Here is a 23,226-nt window from a genome sequence, read left to right on the forward strand (position 1 = left end):
GAATGCTGGAATTAAACATAAGCACCATCACACTCTGTTAATAATACCTCTTTCAATCTCATATGCAACCAACGTACCCTCTAATCCAGTGTTTCTTCTAAGTAATACTTGCTAAACCACTAAATATAATTTCCTAGTTACTGGGGCACTTAAATTTCTCATTAATTTTCAAGTATCTTTCGTAATTGTTAATATTCTTTCCCCTTGGGAAACTGCAGAATTGCTGTCAGTATTAGAATGGCACTATTCTAACTCAACTTGATAGATTACTTCACTCTGGGCCTTAGTTCTAAAAATAATTTTCTTAATAGAAGCATTTGATTAATTATCTATATACCTACATCATTTATTACAGGCTGATGTGTCTCTAATCATGACCATCATTAATAAATACAATTAGCCCCTTTTTTTCTCAATGGATTGAATTCTTGAGATAAGTCATACCTCAGACTTGGCTACTGCTATAACTGCACTACTCTAATACCTTGCTGTAAAGGAACCTCTGTAGCTCCAGCTCAGCAATTCCCAGCTGTCCGTCCTCTTCTGTCAGGCGCCAACGCGCCTGAGCAAAGTAAAACTCAGTGCGTCGGACCACACTCACATCTTCCTGCTGTTTGCGGAGCTCCATTTTATTGGCTCGCTGCAGTTGGAAATCCTTAAAACATCTATGCATGAATAGAAGAGCCAAAGGAGTAAGGGAAAGAAGACACAGCGGAGTGCCCTATAATACTGCAGGCTATAAGCCCAGAGACCAGCCTACTCTGGTTTAGCTAATGCTCCCACCCTCCACCCCCTGCCACCCCTGATGTCTTTGTTTGACACCCTGAGTTATGGAACAGATTTCTGATCTTTTAGTTCTATGGCTTCTTAGTAAAGCACTGGTTTCCCACTATAATTATTCTATCTTCAACTTTGTTCTTTACTGGTCAGTTTTACTGTATTTGCAGTTCAGATACACCCTGCTAAGACCACAAAAGTAGTATCTAACTACTCATTTTGTAGCAAAGCCTTTCCCAGGAAGCACACCAGTGAGAACCCAAAGGAGGGCCTTTTCTGTTTTCACTCACCTTTTTTGGCTGACCACAGCAAGGCTTATTCAGAAAGATATGCCTATATCTACTTCTACAAGTCTTTGAAAACACACATTAAACTTAAAGACTGTAAGGGCACAAAAGAGAAACCAGCTCAGGCTGAGACTGGCAAAAGCCTCTGGGTACCTGATGAGGATGTTCAGTTCTTCACTTTCCAGCTGCAGGTTGGCCTTTTCTTGGTTTAGCTGTAACTGAAGCTTTTGGTTTAGGTCCAGCAAGTTCTCATTCTTGCTGTCATCCTGTAAAGACTAAGGAACCAAGAAAAGAGTTTAAGAGATCCTCTGTATCTATCATAGGAGATGTCTCCTCAGATTACCCAGGATGACTACCTTCATGATAGAGTACATCTGCTTCTCTAGGTGCCTTATCTGGGCCACATGCTGCCGCACAGCCTCCTGCAGGTGTAATATGCTGCTGCGCTGCTCCTCGGGATTGCTAGAGATCTCGAGCTGGAACCTGACACGCTGTTTCTTTTCACTATGCTCCTAAAAGAAGGGAAAAGGGAGGGCTGGAGAGATGGCTCAGTGGTTAAGAACACTGACTGCTCTTCCAAAGGTCCTGAGTTCAAATCCCAGCAAACACATGGTGGCTCATAGCCACCCGTAATGAAATCTAATGGCCTCCTCTGGTATGTCTGAAGACAGCTACAGTGTACTCACATATAATAAATAAATATTTAAAAAAAGGGGGGGAAGTGTACGTTTTTGTTTTGTGTGGTGCTGTGAATAAAACCCACAGCTTCACACATACTAAGTACACACTTTACTAATGGATTATCCCCAGCCCCTTGAACTAATACTTTTTTTAAAAGAGTAAATCTTGTAGAAAAGTGAATGGTGCTCTCTTCTGGAAAGCTGACCTTTACTGGTTGGGATCAGTAGTAAGAGTAAGGGGTAGGTCAGTAAAAAAGATCTGCAATCCACATTCATAAGATTTCATAAGCTAGGCCCACAGTGTAGAGATGAAGGCAGAAATGTGTAGTCATCACTATTAGTGATGTTTAGGTGACTGAGTAGAGACCTAGCTATACAGTCTTAGACATACGTAAACATTAACAATATTCTAATAGCTGTAATTGACTGAGAAGATGTACAAATCATAAGTCCCCTTTTAGGGTGAGATATTAATTTCTTTCTTATCCACTGAGTCATTTCACCAGCCCATCACTACTTTACATAACTGGGATCAAAGTTCAGGTGAGCCTACCTTGAATTCTAGAAAGGCTCACGCTCACCTTCCGCTTGGGTTCTACATGGAGAAGCAGGTTGTTCACAATGTCCAGAATCATAGCGTACTGAGCTGGGTTGGTAGAAATTTCCAATTCGTGGTGGATGAGAGTGAAAGTATCCACAGCTCCTAGATAATTATAAGCAGATAAATAACAGGTTTAATTTTCTCCCTAAATATTAAATCTCCTAACCCGTATTTTTGTTTTGTTTTGTTTTTTTTTTTGAGACAGGGTTTCACTATGTTAGGCCAGTCTGGCCTGGAACTCAATCCACCTGCCTCTGCCTTCCGGGTGTGGAGATTAAATTAAAGTTGTGTGCCACCCTACCCAGACTAATGAACATTTGAAACCACTCATGCTAGTCAATCCAACAACACAAAGGGAAGAAGAGGCACCCAGGAATAGAAATATGCTCATTACAGAATTCTAAGTAATAACCATGTTGTTCTTCTAATGGCTGGACTTACAAAATGCAGTGTCAAGTAAGTGTTAGTACCAATAGTGCATAGGAACCTTTTTAATGTCTATTGTCTTAAAACCACAAAGGGAATAACTACTTTCACAAATCCCTTGTTCTCTCCAAAAACTTTTAAAGCCTGGACACCTTCCTGCTTCTTTAAGAGATCCTCCTTTTCCTGGTTCTCATGAACCTCAGGTGGCTTAATCTGAGTTGCTAGCTCAGGATCAATGTCGTGGCTGTAGCTAATATAGTACATCCGGCAATTACAACGTGAAATGATCCGCTGGACTTGCTGGGCTTGCTGGGCTTCAGCTGGCTGGTTCCAATCTGGGAAGAAGTGAAAAGAAGAGAAAGAGAGTCACCATAAAAGATGTGATAAGAGCTCCCATCTGAATATTATGTCTAAGGAATTCTAAAAGTCTAGACTGGCAAAAAATATTACTTTAACATACACTGATGTTAAGAATAGATAAGGGCTGGTGAGATGGCTCAGCAGTTAAGAGCACTACTACTGCTGGGCGGTGGTGGCGCACGTCTGTAATCCCAGCACTCTGGGAGGCAGAGGCAGGCGGATTTCTGAGTTCGAGGCCAGCTTAGTCTACAGAGTGAGTTCTAGGACAGCCACAGAGAGAAACCTTGTCTCAAAAAAAAAACCAAAATCCAAAAAAACAAAAAACAAAACAAACAAACAAAAAGAGCACTACTGCTTTTCCAAAGGTCCTGAGTTCAAATCCCAGCAACTACATGACATCTCACAACCATCTGTAATAAGATCTGACAGCTACAGTGTACTTACATATAATAATAAATCTTAAAAAAAAAAAAAAGGATTTCTGCAGCTAAAGAGGTAGATCAGTGGCTGGAAGAGCACTGGCTGCTCTTCCAGACGACCCAGGGTTTAGTTTCTAGTACCCATATGGCAGCTCACAACTGTCTGTAAGCACAGTTCCAGGGGATCTGATACCCTCACACACATAAATACATAAGCAAAACACTAATGCACATAAATAAGTCAAAAACAAAACAAACAAAAATTTGGGGCCAGGTATGGTTAACAGATATTCTGTGAGTTGTAGACCAGATTAGTATACATGAAAGTGAGGACATCCGAGGCTGTATAATAAGACCCTGTCTCAGACAGACAGACAGACAATCTGGAAGAGAAAGATAGATGATAGACAGGGCTGGGTTTCCAACTGGTACAGCAAATGCCCAGCATGTAAAAACAAAACAAAACAAAACAAAACAAAAAACAAAAACAAAAACAAAAAAAAACTGAGCTTGATTCCTAGTATTGTCAAAAATAAACCCATGTGGCTCATGTCTGAGGACAGCCTAGCCTATGCAAACTGAGACAAAAAGAAAAGAAAAATACAGAAAGTAGGTTAGATAAGAAAATGAGGCCCCTTTGGGATGCACATTTCCTCTGGGAGAGGGAAGAGAGCTGACCTGTGGTTGTAGTGACCATGCCTCCCACTGCCTGCCCACTTTCCATCAGCTCCTGAACAGAGTCCAGACTGCGTTCCCGGTGCTCCTCGATATTCTTCACCTGCAAACACATTGAAGGACCTTTAGCTCCCGGGAAAAGGTGACTTATTCTAACACCACCATAGATGGCTATGTTTCCAAGTCATGTGCTGCAAAAGAATGCTTCGATCAATGACAGATTGCAAGCCCAATGATAGTCCCAGACCTGTAATCCCAGGGAGAGACTGTGAGGCAGGAATATCATCACAGATTTGAGGCCAGCTTGGACTACATGGTTCCATGACAGTCTTGAATACATAGATGAGACTCTCACAAATACAAAACAAGAGGTTGTATCACCCAGTGATAGTGTGGTCACCTTAGTTCATGTATAGACACTTTATGATGTTCATAAAGTGATTAACATAATTAAAAAAAAACACCTAACATTTTTTGGGGGGAGTTTTCCACCTTGCTTCTATCTCTCAAGTGCTGGGATTATAAACATGAGCCACAATTCCTAGCTGGTATATTCTTTGTGTTTTTGCCATTTTGTATCTTCAGACAGAACTCCTCTGAACCCAGGCATAGTGGCTAACACATGTAATCCCAGCAGTTGGCTTAAGAGGAAGACAGATCTCCGGGCTTCCTGGATTTTGAGGTCAGTCTAGTTTACCTATCAAATGCTAAGCAGCTAATACTACACAGTGAGACCTCAAAAAATATAGCCAAGACGGCTCGGTAGGTAAAATGCTTGCTGAGCAAGTCTGATAACTTAAGTTCAACCCTGAACTCACATAAAAGGGGGAAGAGGATGGGCCTGGAGAAATGGCTCAGCAGTAAGTAGCATTTGTCTACCAGAAGATCAGGGTTTAGTTTCCAGCACCGACATCAGCAACTATCTATATGTAATTCTAGTTCTGGGATCTGACACCCTCTTCTGGTGTCAGAGGGCATGCAGATGATATACAGACATTTAGGCACTCACACATAAAAAAAGTGAGAGAACTGACCCCACAAAACTATTTTTTAACCTCTAAAAACAAGAGATCTCTCTTACACATACATAACAGGTTCTGAGTTTAACTCCTCAGCACTAATGTAAAAATCCAGGGATGGTACTGGGCAGAGGTGGCACATACCTTAATCCCAGCACTTGGGAGGCAGAGGTAGGAGAATTTCTGAGTTCGAGGCCAGCCTAGTCTACAGAGTGAATTCCAGGACAGCCAGGGCTACACAGAGAAAACCTGTATCAGGAAGAAAAAAAAAAATCTAGGGATGACCACCCATTCCTGCAATCTCAGTTAGCCGGGTGGTGGTGGCGCACGCCTGTAATCCCAGCACTTGGGAGGCAGAGGCAGGCAGATTTCTGGGTTAGAGGTCAGCCTGGTATACATAGAAAGTTCCAGGACAGCCAGGGCTACACAGAGAAACCCTTTCTCCAAAAAACAAAACAAAACAAAACAAACAAACAAACAAAAAAACAGTTCTATGGAAGGTAAAGACAGAAGCAAGTTGGAGGTTGCTAGATCCCAGCCTAGCTCCAGTTTCAATGAAATACCCTGTGTCTCAAGGGAATAAGGTCCAACATGATAGAAGTTCGCTTAATTGCCCTTTCCTCTGGCCTCTGTGAATGCACAGGTACATATTCACTGCACACACATTACAAGCTCACTCATACATACAGCTACTTAAAAATTAAAACCATTCTGATATTGTCAATTTGGAGATCAGGGTAATTAACAGAATAAATGGAATGAAAAAAATCAATGCATCAAAAAACAAAACAAAACAAAAAGCTGGGCGGTGGTGGCGCATGCCTGTAATCCCAGCACTCTGGGAGACAGAGGCAGGCGGATTGCTGAGTTCGAGGCCAGCCTGGTCTACAGAGTGAGTTCCAAGACAGCCATGGCTACACAGAGAAACCCTGTCTCGGAAAAAAAAAAACAAAACAAAAAATAAAAAACAAAACAAAAATCAATGCAGTAAGGTCAAGGCTTCAGGACTGGAGTCATGGCTCAGTGGTTAAGAGCACTCACTGGCTGCTCTTCTCAAAGATGAAGGTTCTATTTTCAGCATCAATTGGACAGCTAACTTCTTGTAACTCAAGTCTCATAGGATCTAACACCCTCTTCTGGCCTCTGCAGGCACCAAGAATATACTGGATACACAGACATACATAAGTAAATGAAAATAAATAAGAATTTAGGGGCTGTAGATGACTCGCAGTTAGGAACACTTGCTGTTCTTGCAGAGAACCCAGGTTTAGGTCCCAGCATCCAAATGGCAACTCACAATCACCTGTAATTACATTTTCAGACCTGACACCCTCTTCTAGTTTTTGAGGGTATCCATACATACATGACAACTCACAAACACATTTTAAAAAATACAAAAAATATATATATTACACACACAAATATCTTAAGAGATCCAGGATTTAGATGACAGATCGACTGAATCACAAAGTCACATGGTGAAGAAAATAATTCATATTCTTTATATCTTTTTAATTCCAAGGATCTTCACTTTAATGCTAATGCAACTTAGGGGAGGAAAAACGTCTTCAACTATAAAAGGTGACACTACCTAAAAATGGTAGACCCAGAAAATTCTTCCCACCTTTACATGGATAATTACCACTCCTACATCCTTGATTCTTTGGTGGTTGTGGGGATCAAACCCAAGGCCTTATGCATGTTAACCAAATGCTACCACTGAGCCAGAACTCCAGCTATACTTTCTGTGACTGGTAATAGATTACTGGTAATAGACATGGCTAGCTAACCTCCTATGTTACTAACAACCTGGCCATACTGGGCTTGACATCTAATCTAAATCTTCATCTGTGTCTGGCATCATTATACTTGAGGTTGCCTTGATTGAACCAGAAGTTCCTTTGCAGAAGTATTGGCCAGGGACAAGAAGATCTACAAAAGAGGTTATCAACAACAATGATTGCTGAAACAATTATCTTCATGAAAGGCCATAAAAAAACTTGACTAGCCATGTGACACATTTCCTGCACTACAGATACTAAGGCAAAGGGGTCTCCAGTTCTAGGCCACCTGGGCTTAACACCAGACTGCATAGCAAGACTTGTCTCAAACAGACAAAACAAAGTTCTCAGACCCACTATTTTCTTAGTTGCCTGTTTGTGTAACATTTATTGAGGGGCTACAAACTAAAAATAAAGAAGTTCCTGTCTATTTACTCTAGTGATGGTAAATATAATAGTGCCACAGGAGAAAAAAGCACTATGTGCCTACAGCACAGAGGCTGCTCACATTCACGGTGTCCAACGGCGTCCTTTTCTACTAAGCAGAAGAATTTCCCAGTGGTTCTAGTTGAAAGGGCCAACTACAGAAAACTAGAGATATACAATGGACCTCCCCATCCAGGCTGACTAACCTCTAACCAGAGCTGCCGGCCATCCTGTTCAGTAGGGCTGCTTTCAGTGGTGGCAAAATACTGCATGCCATCTAACAGGCAAGTCCAGGAAGTCTTTTGTTTCAGTGTGTCACCATACCAAGCTGGATGGTGTTGGCACTGCAGCAACTGGGCTTTGGCAGCTGACACAATGACACAGCCTTCTGTCTCTGCTCCACGAAGAACCATCTACGTCAAAGAGAAATGGAGTTTTAGACACAAAGGGGGCTGGCTGAGAAGGGTCTTCAGATCACTGCTAACTCTAGCTTACAGTAAGCTTTATTGGGTTTTATACATGGAAGTGTTACTCAGGATGCCTATAGAAAGGCACAAATTTGAGTTCTCGCCACCCATTCTATAGTTGTATGTGGAGAAGAACTGAGTTTGGCAATAACAAACCCATAACCTCAGCATTCAAGAAACCAAGTCAAGACAGCCAAGTCTGAGGCAAGCCTAAGCTACACAGTGGAACCCCCTCTCTGCCCCCTTTTTTGAGACAGGGTCTCACTATATTGTCTTCAAACTCAAAGATCCACCTGGCTCTGCCTTCCAAGTGCCAGCACTTGAGTTAAAGGTGTTTGCCACCACACCCAGCTTGTGGAACTCTATCATTTCCTTTTTTAAATAAATTATAGGAAAGTAAACATTTTGATTTGGGATCTAGCCTAATACTGGTGTCCTATTTAAAAAAAGATACCTGGCAGTTAACCAGCTCAATAAGGCAGTTTCGGTTGTATATGTCATCTGTCTGGCAGGCAGCAATGCCACACAATTGGTCACTCATACCAGACTCCTCTTCTGTGAATACTACAAATCTATCTGTCTCTTCAATCAGCTTCTGCAACATGTAAGCACCTGGCAAAGAAATAAGAAGTGGGGAAAGGTCACTGTCTCAAAAGGAAAGAGATCACATGAAGGGCCACACTGATCTTCCATTACTTGCTGTCTACGTAAGGACTGAGATACATCTTCAATCTGGAACACTGGTGCAGTTCACTCTAGCCAACCCTTGACCCAAAAGGATAAGATAAAAGCAATTTAATTCCCCCTCAATGTTAATAAAATTAAAGTGAACAATTTCCAATAGAAATACCAGTTTAAATGGCACTATTATTGTTCCTAAGGCCCTCATTAAGACAGTGGTAGGAACTGAACCCAGGTGTGCCCACTTGTGCCTGCTTCTACAGTGCTACACAACAGGCTTATATTTTCCCCATCTTAACTCCTTCCAGCAGCATGGTCTCCAATATGCACAGTGGCATTCTGTCCTTCTTACCCATCCCAACTGTTCCACCTCCTTCCAGTCCTTGCTCCCTCCTGTTGATATACTGTGATAGTTTCCTCATCCGTCGGTCCACCACCAGTCCTCCCACACAACACTGCTAGAGCTACCACCTTCCCAACTATCGAAATCTAATTATGACAGTCTAGTCAAAAACTTCAACGGTTCTCCATTCCTAATGAAGGACCTATGTGGAAGGTCTTCCAACGATTTCCATCCCAGCAATCTTTCTAACCCACTCCTCACTCTCCCTTTATTACTGTGTTAAGGAAAACAAACTTTTCATCTTTGAGCACATCATTCTTTCCATTCCTATCCTGGCCATTCCCTCTGCATTGACTACTCCTTTCCCCATTTCCACAGATTCCACTCAAGCCATACCCTGAAGTCAACTCAGCTTAAGCCCTCACCTCATTTCCTTCCCTTTCATTGTAACTTCCCTATTCTTTGCATTCCTCTCTAGTGGCACTGACTCTTCACACCTTGTTCTCAGAGGCACCATTAGCTTGCATTCCCTCATATTTGTTATACCCTAAAATGCCCATTCCTTTCTTGCCAAGTCTTACTTACCTGTCAAGATTTTCCCAGAGTGCTACAGATAAAGAACCTAGGAGTGTTTCAGTTTTATTCCAGCTAAGCACTTAAGTCTTTGTTGCCTCAACAAAGTAAATTTATCAAAATGATGCAAGGCTGTAGATATGATCTTAGTATTTACCTAGGATGTACAAGGACCTGAGTTCAATGTGCAACATTGAAAATTTGAAAAATAGCCAGGCAGTGGTGGCACACGCCTTTAATCCCAGCACTCGGGAGGCAGAGGCAGGCGGATTTCTGAGTTCGAGGCCAGCCTGGTCTACAGAGTGAGTTCCAATACAGACAGGACTATACAGAGAAACCCTGTCTCGAAAAACAAAAAACAAAAAACAAAAAAAAAGAAAATTAGAAAAATAATTCCATTTTGTTATTGTTTTGTTTAGAAAAAGTATCACTGTGCAGACTTGGGTGGCCTTGAATTTGCTGTGTAGACCAGACTGTCCTCTACCTTGAGTGCTGAGATTAAAAATGTGTTCCACTACACCAGCAAGAAACAATTCTTTTTTTTTTTTTTAAAGATTTATTTATTGTCATATGTAAGCACACTGTAGCTGTCTTCAGACACTCCAGAAGAGGGAGTCAGATCTCAGAAATGGTTGTGAGCCATCATGTGGTTGCTGGGATTGAACTCAGGTCCTTCGGAAGAGCAGTCAGTACTCTTAACTGACTGTCAGCTTAACTGCTGAGCCATCTCTCTAGCCCCCAAGAAACAATTCTTAACTTCTGCGTCTTCCCTTACTAATTCTCTTCTGATCCCAGTACTTGCTGGTCTCCTGGCCACAGGGTCAGACTTTTGAGGCTTCCTCATTGACATTAGCAATACAAACCTAAGATGGCCAAACATAAATAAATAACCCTTCCATCTCTTATCTCTATCTAGATGGAACCAGTCACAACTGAGTTATTCTCAAGCCCTTTTTTCCAAGCACATGTTCACTTTTTTTTTTAAAGTTTATATGAGTAACTGTCTTCAGACACACCAGATCCCAATACAGATAGTTGTGAGCCACCATGTGGTTGCTGGGAATTGAACTCAGGACCTCTAGAATAGCAGTCAGTGCTTTTAACCACTGAGCCATTTCTCAGGCCAACATGTTCACATTTTAAACCTAAACCCACATAGCCTCATCGTCCAGCCTACCTCCTGATGATCCCTTCTCAGGCCGTCCACTGAAGCTGGGCGTGCTGACATGAGGTGGAACTTGGGAGCTAGGCGGGATACCCCGCTTCGGCTTTTTGGCTGACATCTGAGGATCAATCTTCAAACCTTTCAGGGCCTCAGTAGAGAGATTACGTTTCAGTACAGCTGCTTTTTTGTAGCCATCATATAAGCCAAAGGCAATGTCTCTGTTGGTGGTTGTCCAGGAAATCCGTAAATCTACCAAATACAGCTGGTGTGTATGAAAGGCAGGATCACCATCTCGAGTAGAAAGCTCCTGAGAAACAGGAAAAGGATACCAGGGTCACACAGACATTCCCATCACTACTCCTGAACAAAAAAAATACAGAGACAAATTTGCTATAAACAGAGGGAAAAAATGGAAAGACCCTGGAGAAATATTAAGTAGTCTTAGGATGTAAAGTAATGTACTAATGTACTACATCCTAACTATACTTAATGCAATTTTAATGAATCAGTTAATTTCAAAAGCTATACTTAATTGGAAAAGATGGAGAAAGTCAGCACTAAATGAAGTATTAAGAACTTTTACTCATGCTAGAGAGATGGCTCAGAGGTTAAGAACACTTTCTGTTCTTCCAGAGGTCCAGAGTTCGATTCCCAGCAACTACATGGTGGCTCTCAACTATTTGAACTGGGATCTGGTGTCCTCTTCTGGCCTGCAGGCAGGCATATATGCAGGTAGAGCACTATATACATAATAAATACAATCTTAAAAAACAAAAAAAAAAAAACGAAAATAATTTTATTCTATTTCCTGAAGACCAAGAGATTTTTTTAGAGAGAGAGAGAAGAAAAGGAATTTTCTTTTTTGTGGGGAATGGTGGTGCCAGGGACTGAACTCATTAACCCAATACCCTAACACTGAACTGCATACATAGCTCAGGAATTTTCAAGAAGGATGATATCTACATGTAACAGATAGCACATGCCTGCAATCCCAGAACTTAAGGCAAGAGGACGGAAAATTCAAAAAATTCAAGTCAAGCTTGGGCTACACAGCGAGACTATCTCAAAAACAAACAAAACAAAGCAACAGAAGCATCAGCAGTGGGTACTAGTGATCACACTCAGCATTTAAAGGTATTTGCTGCCAAGCCCTGGTGACCTCTGTTTGATCCCACAAACATCTTTTCTTTTCTTTCTTTTTTTTTTTTTTTTGGATTTGGTTTTTTCGAGACGGGGTTTCTCTGTATAACCCTGGCTGTCCTGGAACTCACTCTGTAGACCAGGCTGGCCTCGAACTCAGAAATCCTCCTGCCTCTGCCTCCCAGAGTGCTGGGAGTGAGTTCCAGGACAGCCAGGGCTACACAAAACCAAAAAAAAAAAAAAAAGAGAGAGAGAGAGAGACTGTCAGGCTGGAGAGATGGCTCAGGGTTAAGACCTTCTTTTGAAGGTCCTGAGTTCAATCCCACATGGTGGCTCATAACCATATGTAATGGGATCTGACGGCCTCCTCTGGTGTGTCTGAAGACAGCGACAGTATACTTTATATATAATGATAAATAAATCTTTGGGCTGGAGCAAGTGGGGCCAAAGCAAGCAGGGGTCCCAAGCAAGCAAAGGTCCAGAGACCTCCAGAATTCCCAGGAATTCCCTTTAATTCCCAGAAACCACATGATGGCGCAAAACCATCTGTTCAGCTATAGTGTACTCATATACATAAAACAAATAAAAAAATCTTTAAAAAAAAAAAAGAGAGAGACGCAAACAGTACCTCTTCAGTGGTGCGATTGCTATGCCGTTGGTAAGTAAGGGAAGACAGGCTCAATAGGTGGGTCTTCGTGATCAAGGGATCAAGGCAGTGGTCAGCGTTCTCTTCAGTGGGTGAAGCCATCAGATGAACAGTCACCTGACTTAAGTCACTCACCATCTGGGTCACACTCCACTCAGAAATAAGGCGCCGCATCACTGTGCCAGCTGATGAAAGGAGCACACGTTCCATGCAGAATGGAATGAAAGCATGTGAGTCATTTGGGAAGAGGAGAATGGAACCAAGAAGAAAAACCCAAGGGACAGACCAGAAGAAACAGCAACTCTGGCCTGACCTTGAGGTATAAGTCGCTGAGTTCCCCGAGTGAAGACATGGCCCTGACTGCACTCAATCTGGATGCCCCGTTGCTGGGCAAAGGAAGCCCAATAATGTACCTGGTAAAGAGAACGAAAAAAAACTGAAGAAAGGATGGCAGAAGAGAGGATTAAGAGATTCAGTATGTTAGAAAATAAAAAACTAAGAAAGGGAACCCAGTTAAGTGTTAGATGCCGCGTCTAACCTGTAGCTGGGGAAACAGTGCGGTACAGGAAAGCTGTCTGTAGTGCTGGCCGAGCTTCTTCTTGCTGGGCTTCAGGTTATTGAAGAGCTTTCCTCTACATATGGGCCTTGTAATGCTAGTCCAAGTGGCCCAGAAATTTTGCATCCAGCGCAGGGTACTACTATACAGCAGAATTCGGGGCTGGGATACTGCTACAAAGGACAGGACAGACAGATCCAAGCTGTGGTTCAAACAGCTTGGTGAGGTGGTGCTTGCCTAGCTTCATTTTTAGAGATTACAAAACCCACACACCCTCCTCATACTCAGTGTCCCCAGCACTTCTTACAAGGATCTAAGCTCTCTGCTTTCACTTACTGCCATGGTCTAAATGCTTGTCTGTTCATTCCCCTATCCGACTCCAACAGCCAGATTTTTTTTTTGCTAAAATCCTATACACCAAGGTGATGGAATTGATGAGAGATGCTGATTGACAGCAAGGACAAAGACCTTATGATATTGATGGAAAACGGTGCACTGGGTCAACTGAGGACTTTCACATCTTTAACTTCCTAGACTATACAACTTTGAAAATATTCATTGCTCATAAGCAACACAATTTATGGTATTATTGTTAAGAGCAGTCCAAACCAATCCTCCTGCTAAGGTCCCAACCTAAACTGTTCTGTCCTTCTGTCCCATCCCTCTTTCACTCTAAGTGGTCAGGAACCAAGCCCAGCCTCCCACTGTCCCAGGCCCAAGTCTCACTCCCACTATGGCGAGTCAAATCCATCTTGATGGAGAGATTGAGGTTCTCAGAGCGGAAGGCCCGGTAGGAGTCATGGAGCTGGCCCAAGGGTACCTCAGGCAGGAACTCTGGGGACCTCAGAGTGACACTGTGATGATCATGAGGGTTCCCATGGCAGAGCCACTGTAGGTCCAGTGTCATGCAGAGGTCAGGCAGGTGAAGGAAGCAGCAGTCGTCATACCTGCCTCACAACGGAGCCCCAGCCCTCAGAGACTTGGTCACTTGCTTCCCTTGGCTCTTCCCCTCTCCCTCCACCCCGACTCCCCCATCTAGTTAAGGCCCCCACCTGTCACTCCACTCACTTAGAAGCTGTTCTTACGTTGACATCCAGATCCCCTTTGAACACAAACTGACCAGGTTTCCAATGAAAAGCGAGGTGGCTCCACTCCCAGTGCATGTTTTCAGTTGTATTGTATGGATCCTATAATGACCCACCCGATCCCAAAGAACAAGGGTGAGCCATAGATAAAAGAGCAGTCTCCCAAATCAGTAACTTTCTCTTCGTACCCCACATGCTGTACAGGTCCCAACTATACTATCCTAACAAGGAAATGACTCCATGGAGGCCCTCACCTCAGTGGCCAGCTGATGCAGGTTTGCTTGTTCAATATCCATATGCCAGTCCCCATGGAACAGAAGACGGCTCTTATCCCACCAGGGCAAAGGTGGGCTGGGGTCAGCTGAAGGCTTGGTCAAGAGGTCCACACATTGACCAATCAGTGTCCAGGCTGGATCCCAGCATGGGCCCCACACCACTGTGTACTGGAAGATTTCCGCTAGGGTAGAGGAATGCAGACTTAATACAAAACACCTCTATTCTTCCTTTGCTCCAAAAGGACCTCAGATTATCTTCTACCCAAGACCCATAAATACCCCTCAGCCAAACCAACTACTTGATTTACTCACAGTGGAAGTCATGATAAAACTTGAGTGGGGGCATGTTCCTTTCTACTGCCACGTTACCCCAGGGAAGCCCCAAATGCAGGATTTGACGTCGACGGGAGCACGGCTGGCCATTCTGCTCAGTGCCTGCAAGTCGACCCATTAGCCGCCAGTCCCGGATCTCAAACAGGTACCGTGGATAGTCTCGGATCCGAACTATTATTAGACAGCAGACGAACACTGGTTGTTTACTTTCACATGTTTCCCCCCTTGCTGTCATTTTACCCATCTATAACCAATCTAGAGAACAAGGGCTGACAATTATGTAGCAAAGCTAGAACAGGTCATAAAGACCACTAAGCAAAAGTGAGGGACAGAGAGAACATAAAATTCAAGAGCCACACTAACCTTAGAAAAGGCAGTGCTCATTGTTATGTCAGCTGAATAGTTTCAGGGTGAAAATCAGGAACAGAGGAAGGAAAGCAGCACCATCTACTCAGACCAACTATGGCTCCCAGTACAACCTAGCTCCTTTGCAATCAGAGCGCTTCCTGGCACCACAGGACAAAACCAAGCTCCACAAATAAGAGGTGCACTTACCCAGAAAGGTTTTGACGTTGCACTTGAGCATTCGACACCACTGAATGACAAGGTCCATTCCTTCAGCAGGAAAAGGGCTGCCAGGATCAAGTTCCCGAACCTGCTCTATCACACGCTCTGGCCCATGGAAGGACACATCCGCCAAAGCCACCAGCTCCAGCCCTGCCAGGCTCCAAGTGAGCAGTGCGCGGCGCATGGGTGTGTTGCCATAGAGACGCCGAGAGCGCTGGATGTAGATTTCAATGTTTTTGCGTTCCAAAGAGGCATAGAGCTCCTCAATCTTTCGAGCTGGCAACAGCTCCCCATGCTGCTTCCGCAGGGCGGCCACTTTGGCATCTAGCAACTGCAGCCTTTTGGCACTCTCCTTACTTTCATCCTTCATCAGTTCGTAGTTATCATGAAGTTTCACCTCAAAGATGTCATCCAGGAAAACCCAAGAAAAGTGTTGAACCTTTAGGAGTAAATCAGGTGGGAGAGGGGCAGGGCTTGGGGAAGCCCAAGCACGAGTTTCTCGATGCAGCCCCTTTAGCCATTTCTGAACTCCCACGGCCTCATCCAAAGTTCCAGAGAAATCATATTGATAAGGAAACTCCACTGAGACTGATCCAAGGGAAAGAAGCCAAACCCGATTGCGGAGGGTCTGCAGTACAGGGAAGGGGTTCCTGTGGAGGATCATCTCTTCCAGTTCAGGCAGAAGCTGCACCTCTACCTCCTTGAAGTTGAAGATGCTATTGCCATCAAAGCCAGCAGCCAACTCTGGGCAGTAAGCCTGCAGCGAACCTCCATGCCGGTTCAGTGACACACTCTCTGCAGCCAGGGTAATGAACTTGTCCTCAGCCACGAAAGCTGTTAGCTTGGCAGTGCTCACCTCCAGGGTCAGGGTTAGTAGCCGCCTAGGTAGGGATGACTCAGGGAGATGGTCTTCAGACTCAGAAGTGGCCTGTGGAGCCTTTAGTGAATGGGACTCAATAAGCTCAGGAAACACAGTAGCTCGTAAAAGGTCTCGGCACTGTAGAGTGGCCAGGACGTGCTGGTACAGGTACATGTGATCTGGGGGGCTCCAGAGTAAAGTCAGCCCCGAACCACACTGGACCTTGGAGTGTAAGAAAAGAATGTCAGTCACTATGTCTCAGAACAGAAGTAACAGGACCATTACACCTGCCTACCAGGTTCACAAATTACTTCAACCCAAAAGTCCTTCTTAAGAAACCACATTAGCCGGGCGGCGGTGGTGGTGCATGCCTGTAGGCCCAGCCTGGTCTACAGAGTGAGTTCCTGGACAGTCAGGGTTATACAGAGAAACCCTGTCTCAATAAAACCAAATCCAAAAAACCAAGACAGACAGACAGACAGACAGACAGACAGAAAGAAAGAAAGAAAGAAAGAAAGAAAGAAAGAAAGAAAGAAAGAAAGAAAGAAAGAAAGCAAGCAAGCAAAGAAACCACATTAACTACTACTGCCTTGCTTGGTTCCCCTTAGCTCATGGCTGTCATTTATCTCACACTTATGAGCACTTACACATTTGAATTTTCCTCTAGTAGACTCTAAAATGCCTTATAAATTTGAGTCATGTTTTCTTTGGTATTTACCATACTAAAACTAGTATACACAGATTAATAATCATTTTGCTTTATATTTCCACCACACAGAAGTTACCAATTCCACGAACAATATCCAAAAACAAGTGCAACTTGAAATGTTTCATCAATGAATTAGGTGACTTAATGGTACTAAAACACAATGTAAAAGTACTGGCCACACAGTATAACACAACAACTGACTTATTATGAATGTATGTCCTGGTCATCCTGAAAGACAAAGTCAGTTCTGAATAGCTCAAGGGATGAGAAATTGAAATACCAAGACACAGATGTTCTCTAAAGTTCAGTCTCTGAAATGCAACCTCCTTAGTTTCCAAAGGAAAGTGAACTCAATGCCTCCCTTCTATGAAGGTCCCATACTCACCTGCTACTGTGGAGAAAGACACTGGAAACCCTCCATCATCAGATCTCTTCTAGCCTTCTAAGGAACTAAGTGCTTCCGTAAAAGTGTCAGTGTGTCAGCACACACAGGAACCATAATGTATGGATGGATATTAGAGGGTAACTTTCAAGACATAGTTCTGGGGAGCTGGAGAGATGGCTCAGTGGTTAAGAGCACTGATTGCTCTTCCAGAGGTCCAGAGTTCAATTCCCAGCAACCACATGTTGGCTCACAACCATCTGCAGTGAGACCTGATGCCCTCTTCTGGTGTGTCAGAAGACAGCTACAGTGCACTCATATGAATACATTAAAAAAAAAAAAGGTTCTGGCGACTGTCAGGCCTAACATCAAACATGTTTATGCGGTGGTGGCTCACGCCTGTAATCCCAGCACTCTGGGAGGCAGAGGCAGGTGGATTTCAGCCTGGTCTACAGAGTGAGTTCCAGGACAGCCAGAGCTATACAGAGAAACCCTGTCACCCTGTCTCGAAAAAAACCAAATCCAACAAAAAAAAAAAAAAAAAAAAAAAAGAGCCATCAGGCCCTCACCCCCCCAACCCCAGGATTTATGCGTATTAATTTTTTTTTTCCGAGACAGGGTTTCTCTGTGTAGCTCTGGTTATCCTGGAACTCACTCAGCATATTAATTTTTGCTTACATGTATGTATGTACACAAAATACATGCTAAAGTGAGAAGATATCAGATCCCCCGATTACTGGAGCTATGGGTGATTATGAACCACTATGCGGGTGTTGGGAATTGAACCTACATGTCCTTTACAAGAAGGATAAATCCTCTTAATCACTGAGCCATCTCTCCAGATCCAATTATTTTCTCTTCTGGTTTTTTAGTTTTTTTGAGACAGGGTTTCTCTGTGTAGTCCTGGGCGGCCTTGAGCTCACAGAGATCTGCCTACTTATGCCTCTCATCCAAGGGTTAAAGGCATGTCATCAACACTCAATCTTCCACTTGTTTTTTTTTTGTTGTTGTTCTTTTTTGGGGGGGGGGTTGTTTGTTTGTTTGTGACAAGGTCGCTCACTAAACCTGAAACTCGCTGTTCCAGTCAAACTTGCTATACTGTGTGACCAGTACTTTTACATACAAGGCCTGCGAGTCTCATGATCCACTTGCTCCATCCTTTCATGCTAGGGCCACAGGCCTAGCTTTTACATGGGTACTAAGAATTTGAACTCAGGGGCTGGAGAGATGGCTTAGTGGGTAAGAACACCGACTGTTCTTCCAAAGGTCACGAGTTCAAACCCAGCACCCACATGGTGGCTCACAACCATCCGTAAAGAGATCTGATGCCCTCTTCTGGTATCTGAAGACAGCTACCGTGTACTTACATATAATAAATAAATCTTAAAAAAAAAAAAAGAATTTGAACTCAGGTCCTCAGCCCCCCCCACATACACTATATGATATGTGTATATATATATATGTCCTATATATACACACTGAAAAACTTATAATTAAAATGATACACTTGTTATCGCCTTTAAAACAACTCCAGAGTTTGGGGTAGAGAAAGTTAAAATAGGTACAGCTGCAACAAGATGAAATTTATTGAAGTTGGAAATATCAAAATTTAAATGTTCTCTCTGTGTTTTGCATATATTTATAAAAACACAAGGAGAGATGGCTCAGAGGTTAAGAGCCCCGACTGCTCTTCCGAAGGTCTGAGTTCAAATCCCAGCAACCACATGGTGGCTAACAACCATCCGTAATGAGATCAAATGCCCTCTTCTGGTGTGTCTGAAGACAGCTACAGTGTACTTATATATAACAATAAATAAATTAAAAAAAAAAAAAAGCCGGGCGGTGGTGGCGCTCGCCTGTAATCCCAGCACTCTGGGAGGCAGAGGCAGGCGGATTTCTGAGTTCGAGGCCAGCCTGGTCTACAGAGTGAGTTCCAGGACAGCCACGGCTATACCGAGAAACCCTGTCTCCAAAAAAAAACAAAAACCAAAAAACAAAAAAAAACCAAACCAAACAAAACAAAACAAAACAAAAAACCACCACAATAAAATGTTAGAAAATCTAAGAAGTAAGGAAAGATGGACACCAGCACAACATTAGTCAAAAAGACCATAGAATGCTTTAAGTGGCAGGCAAATCCAGGCTGGTCCCTAGCCCTAACCATTACCTCTAGAGAGCGGATGCTGCTATGGTAGGTGAGGGAAAGCATGGAGAGGCCCAGCACTGGCGTGGGGATGTCAGGAGCCTTGCAACAGGGCTGCATCTTCTCTGTGACTGATTTTACTAATGCAAGCACAAGTCCTTGAATTCCCACAGTGGAGGTCTCAGCACTCCCCAAGACAGTCAGTGTGTCCAGTCGTATCTCTGAAGCACCTGGCATCAAGAAACCAAGACATTCTAAGTTCTGAAATGACAACCTGTCCTTTGTCCTTCCTTATCCCTTTCCTGTCTTTAGTCCACACTTCCCCTAAGTGATTCCTAATATGTTAGGAAAACTTATAATAATATTAATATTATTATTATTACTTATTAACTAGATCTGACCAAGTCAATGAACTTTCTCAGTGTCTAGAAATTATCTACACATAATTTACTCCCCAGAACTATATACAAGAAAATTAAAAGCTAGTTGCATGCCTTTAATTCCAGCACGGGGGAGGCAAAGTCAGGAGAATCTCTGAGTTCGAGGCCACCTGGTCTACTGCGAGTTCTAGAATAGCCAGGGCTACACAAAGAAATACTGTTTTGAAGAAAAGACACAAAACAACAACAAAAACCACCAGAAGGAAAAGAAACAAAGAAAACACAAAGCTACGCGAGAACCAGACACACCTATAAGCCCAACATTTGTTAGGTCGAACTGAAGAATTCTAAGCTAGAGGGCACACTGGACATGAGCATCCATCAAGAAAAAAATCAAAACAGAAGAAACACTACGTGGGCCTCCTTCTCTGATCACATCGAGGCTAGATTTTTCCCATTTGTGTCTTTTTCTAATACTTCCTTCTTCAATAGACTCTAAGAAGCAGCACAAAGCCTGTCATTTAAGCCTTTCTAACATGGAAACTTCCCAGATAACACGCTTCCTTAATGAAAAGAAGAATTTCAGCAGACTTCCTGTTCCACTTACCAACCAGTGCAGAAAGAGTGAACAGGTTCATGTCTTCCACCTTCAAGTCTACCTTCCACAGTAAGGTCACAGATTCCCCAAGTGAAGATTTCCTAGAGACAGCTGACTTTTCAGATTGTGGAATCACCAAGGAGAGGATTCGAGACAGACACTGGGCACAGATGTCTGATATTTCTACCTGAAGTCCTCGAATAGTACAGTCAAGAAAGAGAGTATTGGATTGAGTGCTGGACAAGCCCAGGGGCTGGTTATAACTTCCCTAGAAAAAAAGGAAACCTATTGAAACAATGCAGATGCAGTCAGAATACCCTGATGCAGCACCCACACCATGAGCACACTCAATACTCAGAAGCATGTTGGGACAGGGAGCTCTGCGGACCCTTACACCACAGCATCCACCTACCTGTAGTGTGAAGGAGTCCAGAACAAGTGCTTCACCCCAAACATGCATATTAGGTGGATGTGGTGCCCGCTGAATGTGGGAGTCACTGCCCACACGCCAGCAGAGATGATCTACAGTTAGGACTGCCCGCTGATGGATACTCTGTGGCCGGAGGTGCTGGTAGTCTGAAACACATGGTAAAGAGGTAGTCAATTTAGGTACTGTGGCCATGAAATAGACATAGCTATAACCAAAGGGCAAATCCTCATCCCCTTCCCATCCCTGAGCCTTACCCAGGGAGATGGAATTGAACCCCAAAGCAAAAGGTGGTGTATCTCCAAGCTGAATGGAAATGCTGACATTGGAGACTGAGGTGCTGAAGATAATGGGAGCCAGGATCTGAGGGAAGGTTCTACACAAGGATAAGACTGACATCATTATAACAGCCACTTCCTGTCAAGGAACAGTTCTCAAAGTTGCTGACAGTTTAGTTTTGCCATAAATCTTCGGCCTGGCAACAGCTACAATTGAAGGAACACCAGAAAGATATGAAGACAAAGTTTTAAAAAGTCAAAATTACAAAATTTACACATTGATAGCCAAATATAATAAATATAGGCAACATTGCACAGTTCTTCCTTGTAACAAAAAGCATCACTTACAAATCACTTTCTGTGTACAGAACAACACAAACACTACACAAACAAAAACTGTTCTGCAAATCTGACAGCACACCTTATAGCCCAAGGCAGGTGAGATGCTGTTTCTCACCTCAGCTGTGCTTCTCTTATAAGTAAGGCACTGTGCTGGGTACTGAGAATGAAAACATGAAAATGGTATCCTCGTACCAACAAAGGATATAATCCCTGTAACAGGGAAGATATATACAACAGGTTTGCTTCTGAAATGAAGATGTAGGGAACTCAGACAAATATATATTTAACACAAGATGCCACTTTGAATAAGAAGAATACACCTGATAAGAGGACCTAAAATTCACCTTTTCTTCCTTTGTTTAAGATCAGGTGAGCTAGCTCCTTGGGTCTCCAGCGCTAGCATAAGCAGCCAGTGAGAGAATTCCTGGTGTCGGTAATGAATGATACAGGTGTTCAGAACTAGAGAAGCTGAGAGGTCGATGGTGGTTACCTGGGAATGAGAAGACCCCAGTGTGGGCTTTACTCCCAGAACTGGTCATGCAACGTGAAGAGAGCAGACAAAGATCCTTCGCAGCCTACCTGCACATTAGCCTTGAGGGAGTTGAGGCAGACAATCCGTTGGCGACTCTGGGACAGCAACAACCCATCTGTAAGAAGCCAAAGCCAGATGAGGGAAAGCCACAGGGAAGCCACAACGTATAACTAGGAAATAGACAAGTGCAGGCAGAAGACGAAGACATTGCCATCAGCACTTTGAGTCAGGGTTATTTTCTCATCTTCTCTCCTTCCACCCACAGTGATATGACATCTCCTCCACAGTGATATTAAACCAGGTAGTGCACTAACACAGAATGCCTGGTCCTCCTGTCTGTTAGTACCAGTAACCCCTTCCACGAACCTTCTAACAGGAGTTCAGTGCTCATCTGTGCCATATCATAGTTCGCTGTGAAGCTTCGAAGGGGCAGTTGATCCTCATCACGGTGGTAGAGGAAATGCAGCAGCTTCAGTGTCCAAGTCAAGTGCCTGGACCAGAGACAGAGTTCACATCAGAAGCAGCTGGCAGGCCTTTCCTCCTTGCTCTCCAGACAGGCTCAGTGAATACTAAGACTAGCTGTGGGCTCCAGCAGACACACCATCACCCCACAGTCTGGGTGGGACCTTACCGTTTCTGACTGTTCATAGACAGCACCACACTTGTGTTCTCCATCTTCACCTCGACTTGGTCTGGCAGCCGCTGGAGGATGTACAGGCCAGGAAGAGTTGGTTCAGCAAAGTTCTCAGTCAAATCTGGAAATAGGAATAAATAATATCCATAAGAACCTGACAGTCCTTAACACTCTCAGATCCTCCCAGCCCTGCCCCTCTTCAGTCATATCCTCATACACATAGGAAGGTAAAAAGCTAAGCTAAGCAAATGCCTAAGTGGGCACAAGGCCCAAAACATCACAGACCCAGGTGCCTGATATACTTCCTTTCTCAGACTCTAGTAGCACAAACAGTAAGGTGGATAGTTAGGTATAATGGAGAGAATATGGACTTGACTGTCAAGTAATTTACATTCACTTTCGCTAAATATAAGACATCAGCCAAGTCAGCTAACATGATTATTCTAGGCTTGTTTCCTTATTTGTGAAATGAAGAAAAGATAGTAAAAACATACATAAAACACAGAGTGCTAACCACAGTAAGTAACCACTAGATGTAGGTTCTTTGACTCAGAACAAGGAAATGCCTAGTTCCTCTTCCTCTGCCTAGTCAAAGGTCATAGTGTCTAATGACTCACACGTCAACAAGTAGTGAAGCCACTGGTTTTTCTACTTCCAAAA

The 23,226-nt window shown here is 43.4% G+C and overlaps 1 protein-coding gene across 2 annotated transcripts in view; it reads right to left on the minus strand.

Moving 5' to 3' along the window:
* Bltp2 (bridge-like lipid transfer protein family member 2) overlaps positions 1-23,226 on the minus strand; it is a 30,741-nt gene that overhangs the window by 3,204 nt on the left and 4,311 nt on the right. Inside the window, exons 8-32 of one of the 2 annotated variants that reach the window (XM_052196087.1) lie at positions 22,564-22,687; positions 22,299-22,423; positions 21,980-22,047; positions 21,745-21,890; positions 21,038-21,156; positions 20,766-20,929; positions 20,363-20,621; positions 19,400-19,605; positions 15,271-16,363; positions 14,695-14,886; positions 14,362-14,564; positions 14,091-14,209; positions 13,749-13,969; positions 13,005-13,192; positions 12,780-12,879; positions 12,449-12,651; positions 10,693-10,987; positions 8,373-8,530; positions 7,658-7,864; positions 4,229-4,328; positions 2,924-3,106; positions 2,326-2,447; positions 1,421-1,576; positions 1,218-1,339; positions 485-665 (exon numbers count right to left, since the gene is read on the minus strand). In XM_052196087.1, the coding sequence (XP_052052047.1) occupies positions 485-665; positions 1,218-1,339; positions 1,421-1,576; positions 2,326-2,447; positions 2,924-3,106; positions 4,229-4,328; positions 7,658-7,864; positions 8,373-8,530; positions 10,693-10,987; positions 12,449-12,651; positions 12,780-12,879; positions 13,005-13,192; positions 13,749-13,969; positions 14,091-14,209; positions 14,362-14,564; positions 14,695-14,886; positions 15,271-16,363; positions 19,400-19,605; positions 20,363-20,621; positions 20,766-20,929; positions 21,038-21,156; positions 21,745-21,890; positions 21,980-22,047; positions 22,299-22,423; positions 22,564-22,687 (5,054 nt within the window). Of the gene's footprint in view, positions 1-484; positions 666-1,217; positions 1,340-1,420; positions 1,577-2,325; positions 2,448-2,923; positions 3,107-4,228; positions 4,329-7,657; positions 7,865-8,372; positions 8,531-10,692; positions 10,988-12,448; positions 12,652-12,779; positions 12,880-13,004; positions 13,196-13,748; positions 13,970-14,090; positions 14,210-14,361; positions 14,565-14,694; positions 14,887-15,270; positions 16,364-19,399; positions 19,606-20,362; positions 20,622-20,765; positions 20,930-21,037; positions 21,157-21,744; positions 21,891-21,979; positions 22,048-22,298; positions 22,424-22,563; positions 22,688-23,226 lie in introns of both variants that reach the window. The other variant, XM_052196086.1, reaches the window with a different exon arrangement.

The sequence above is a fragment of the Apodemus sylvaticus genome, chromosome 10 (genome assembly GCF_947179515.1).
Source record: "Apodemus sylvaticus chromosome 10, mApoSyl1.1, whole genome shotgun sequence".
Lineage (NCBI taxonomy): Eukaryota > Metazoa > Chordata > Mammalia > Rodentia > Muridae > Apodemus > Apodemus sylvaticus.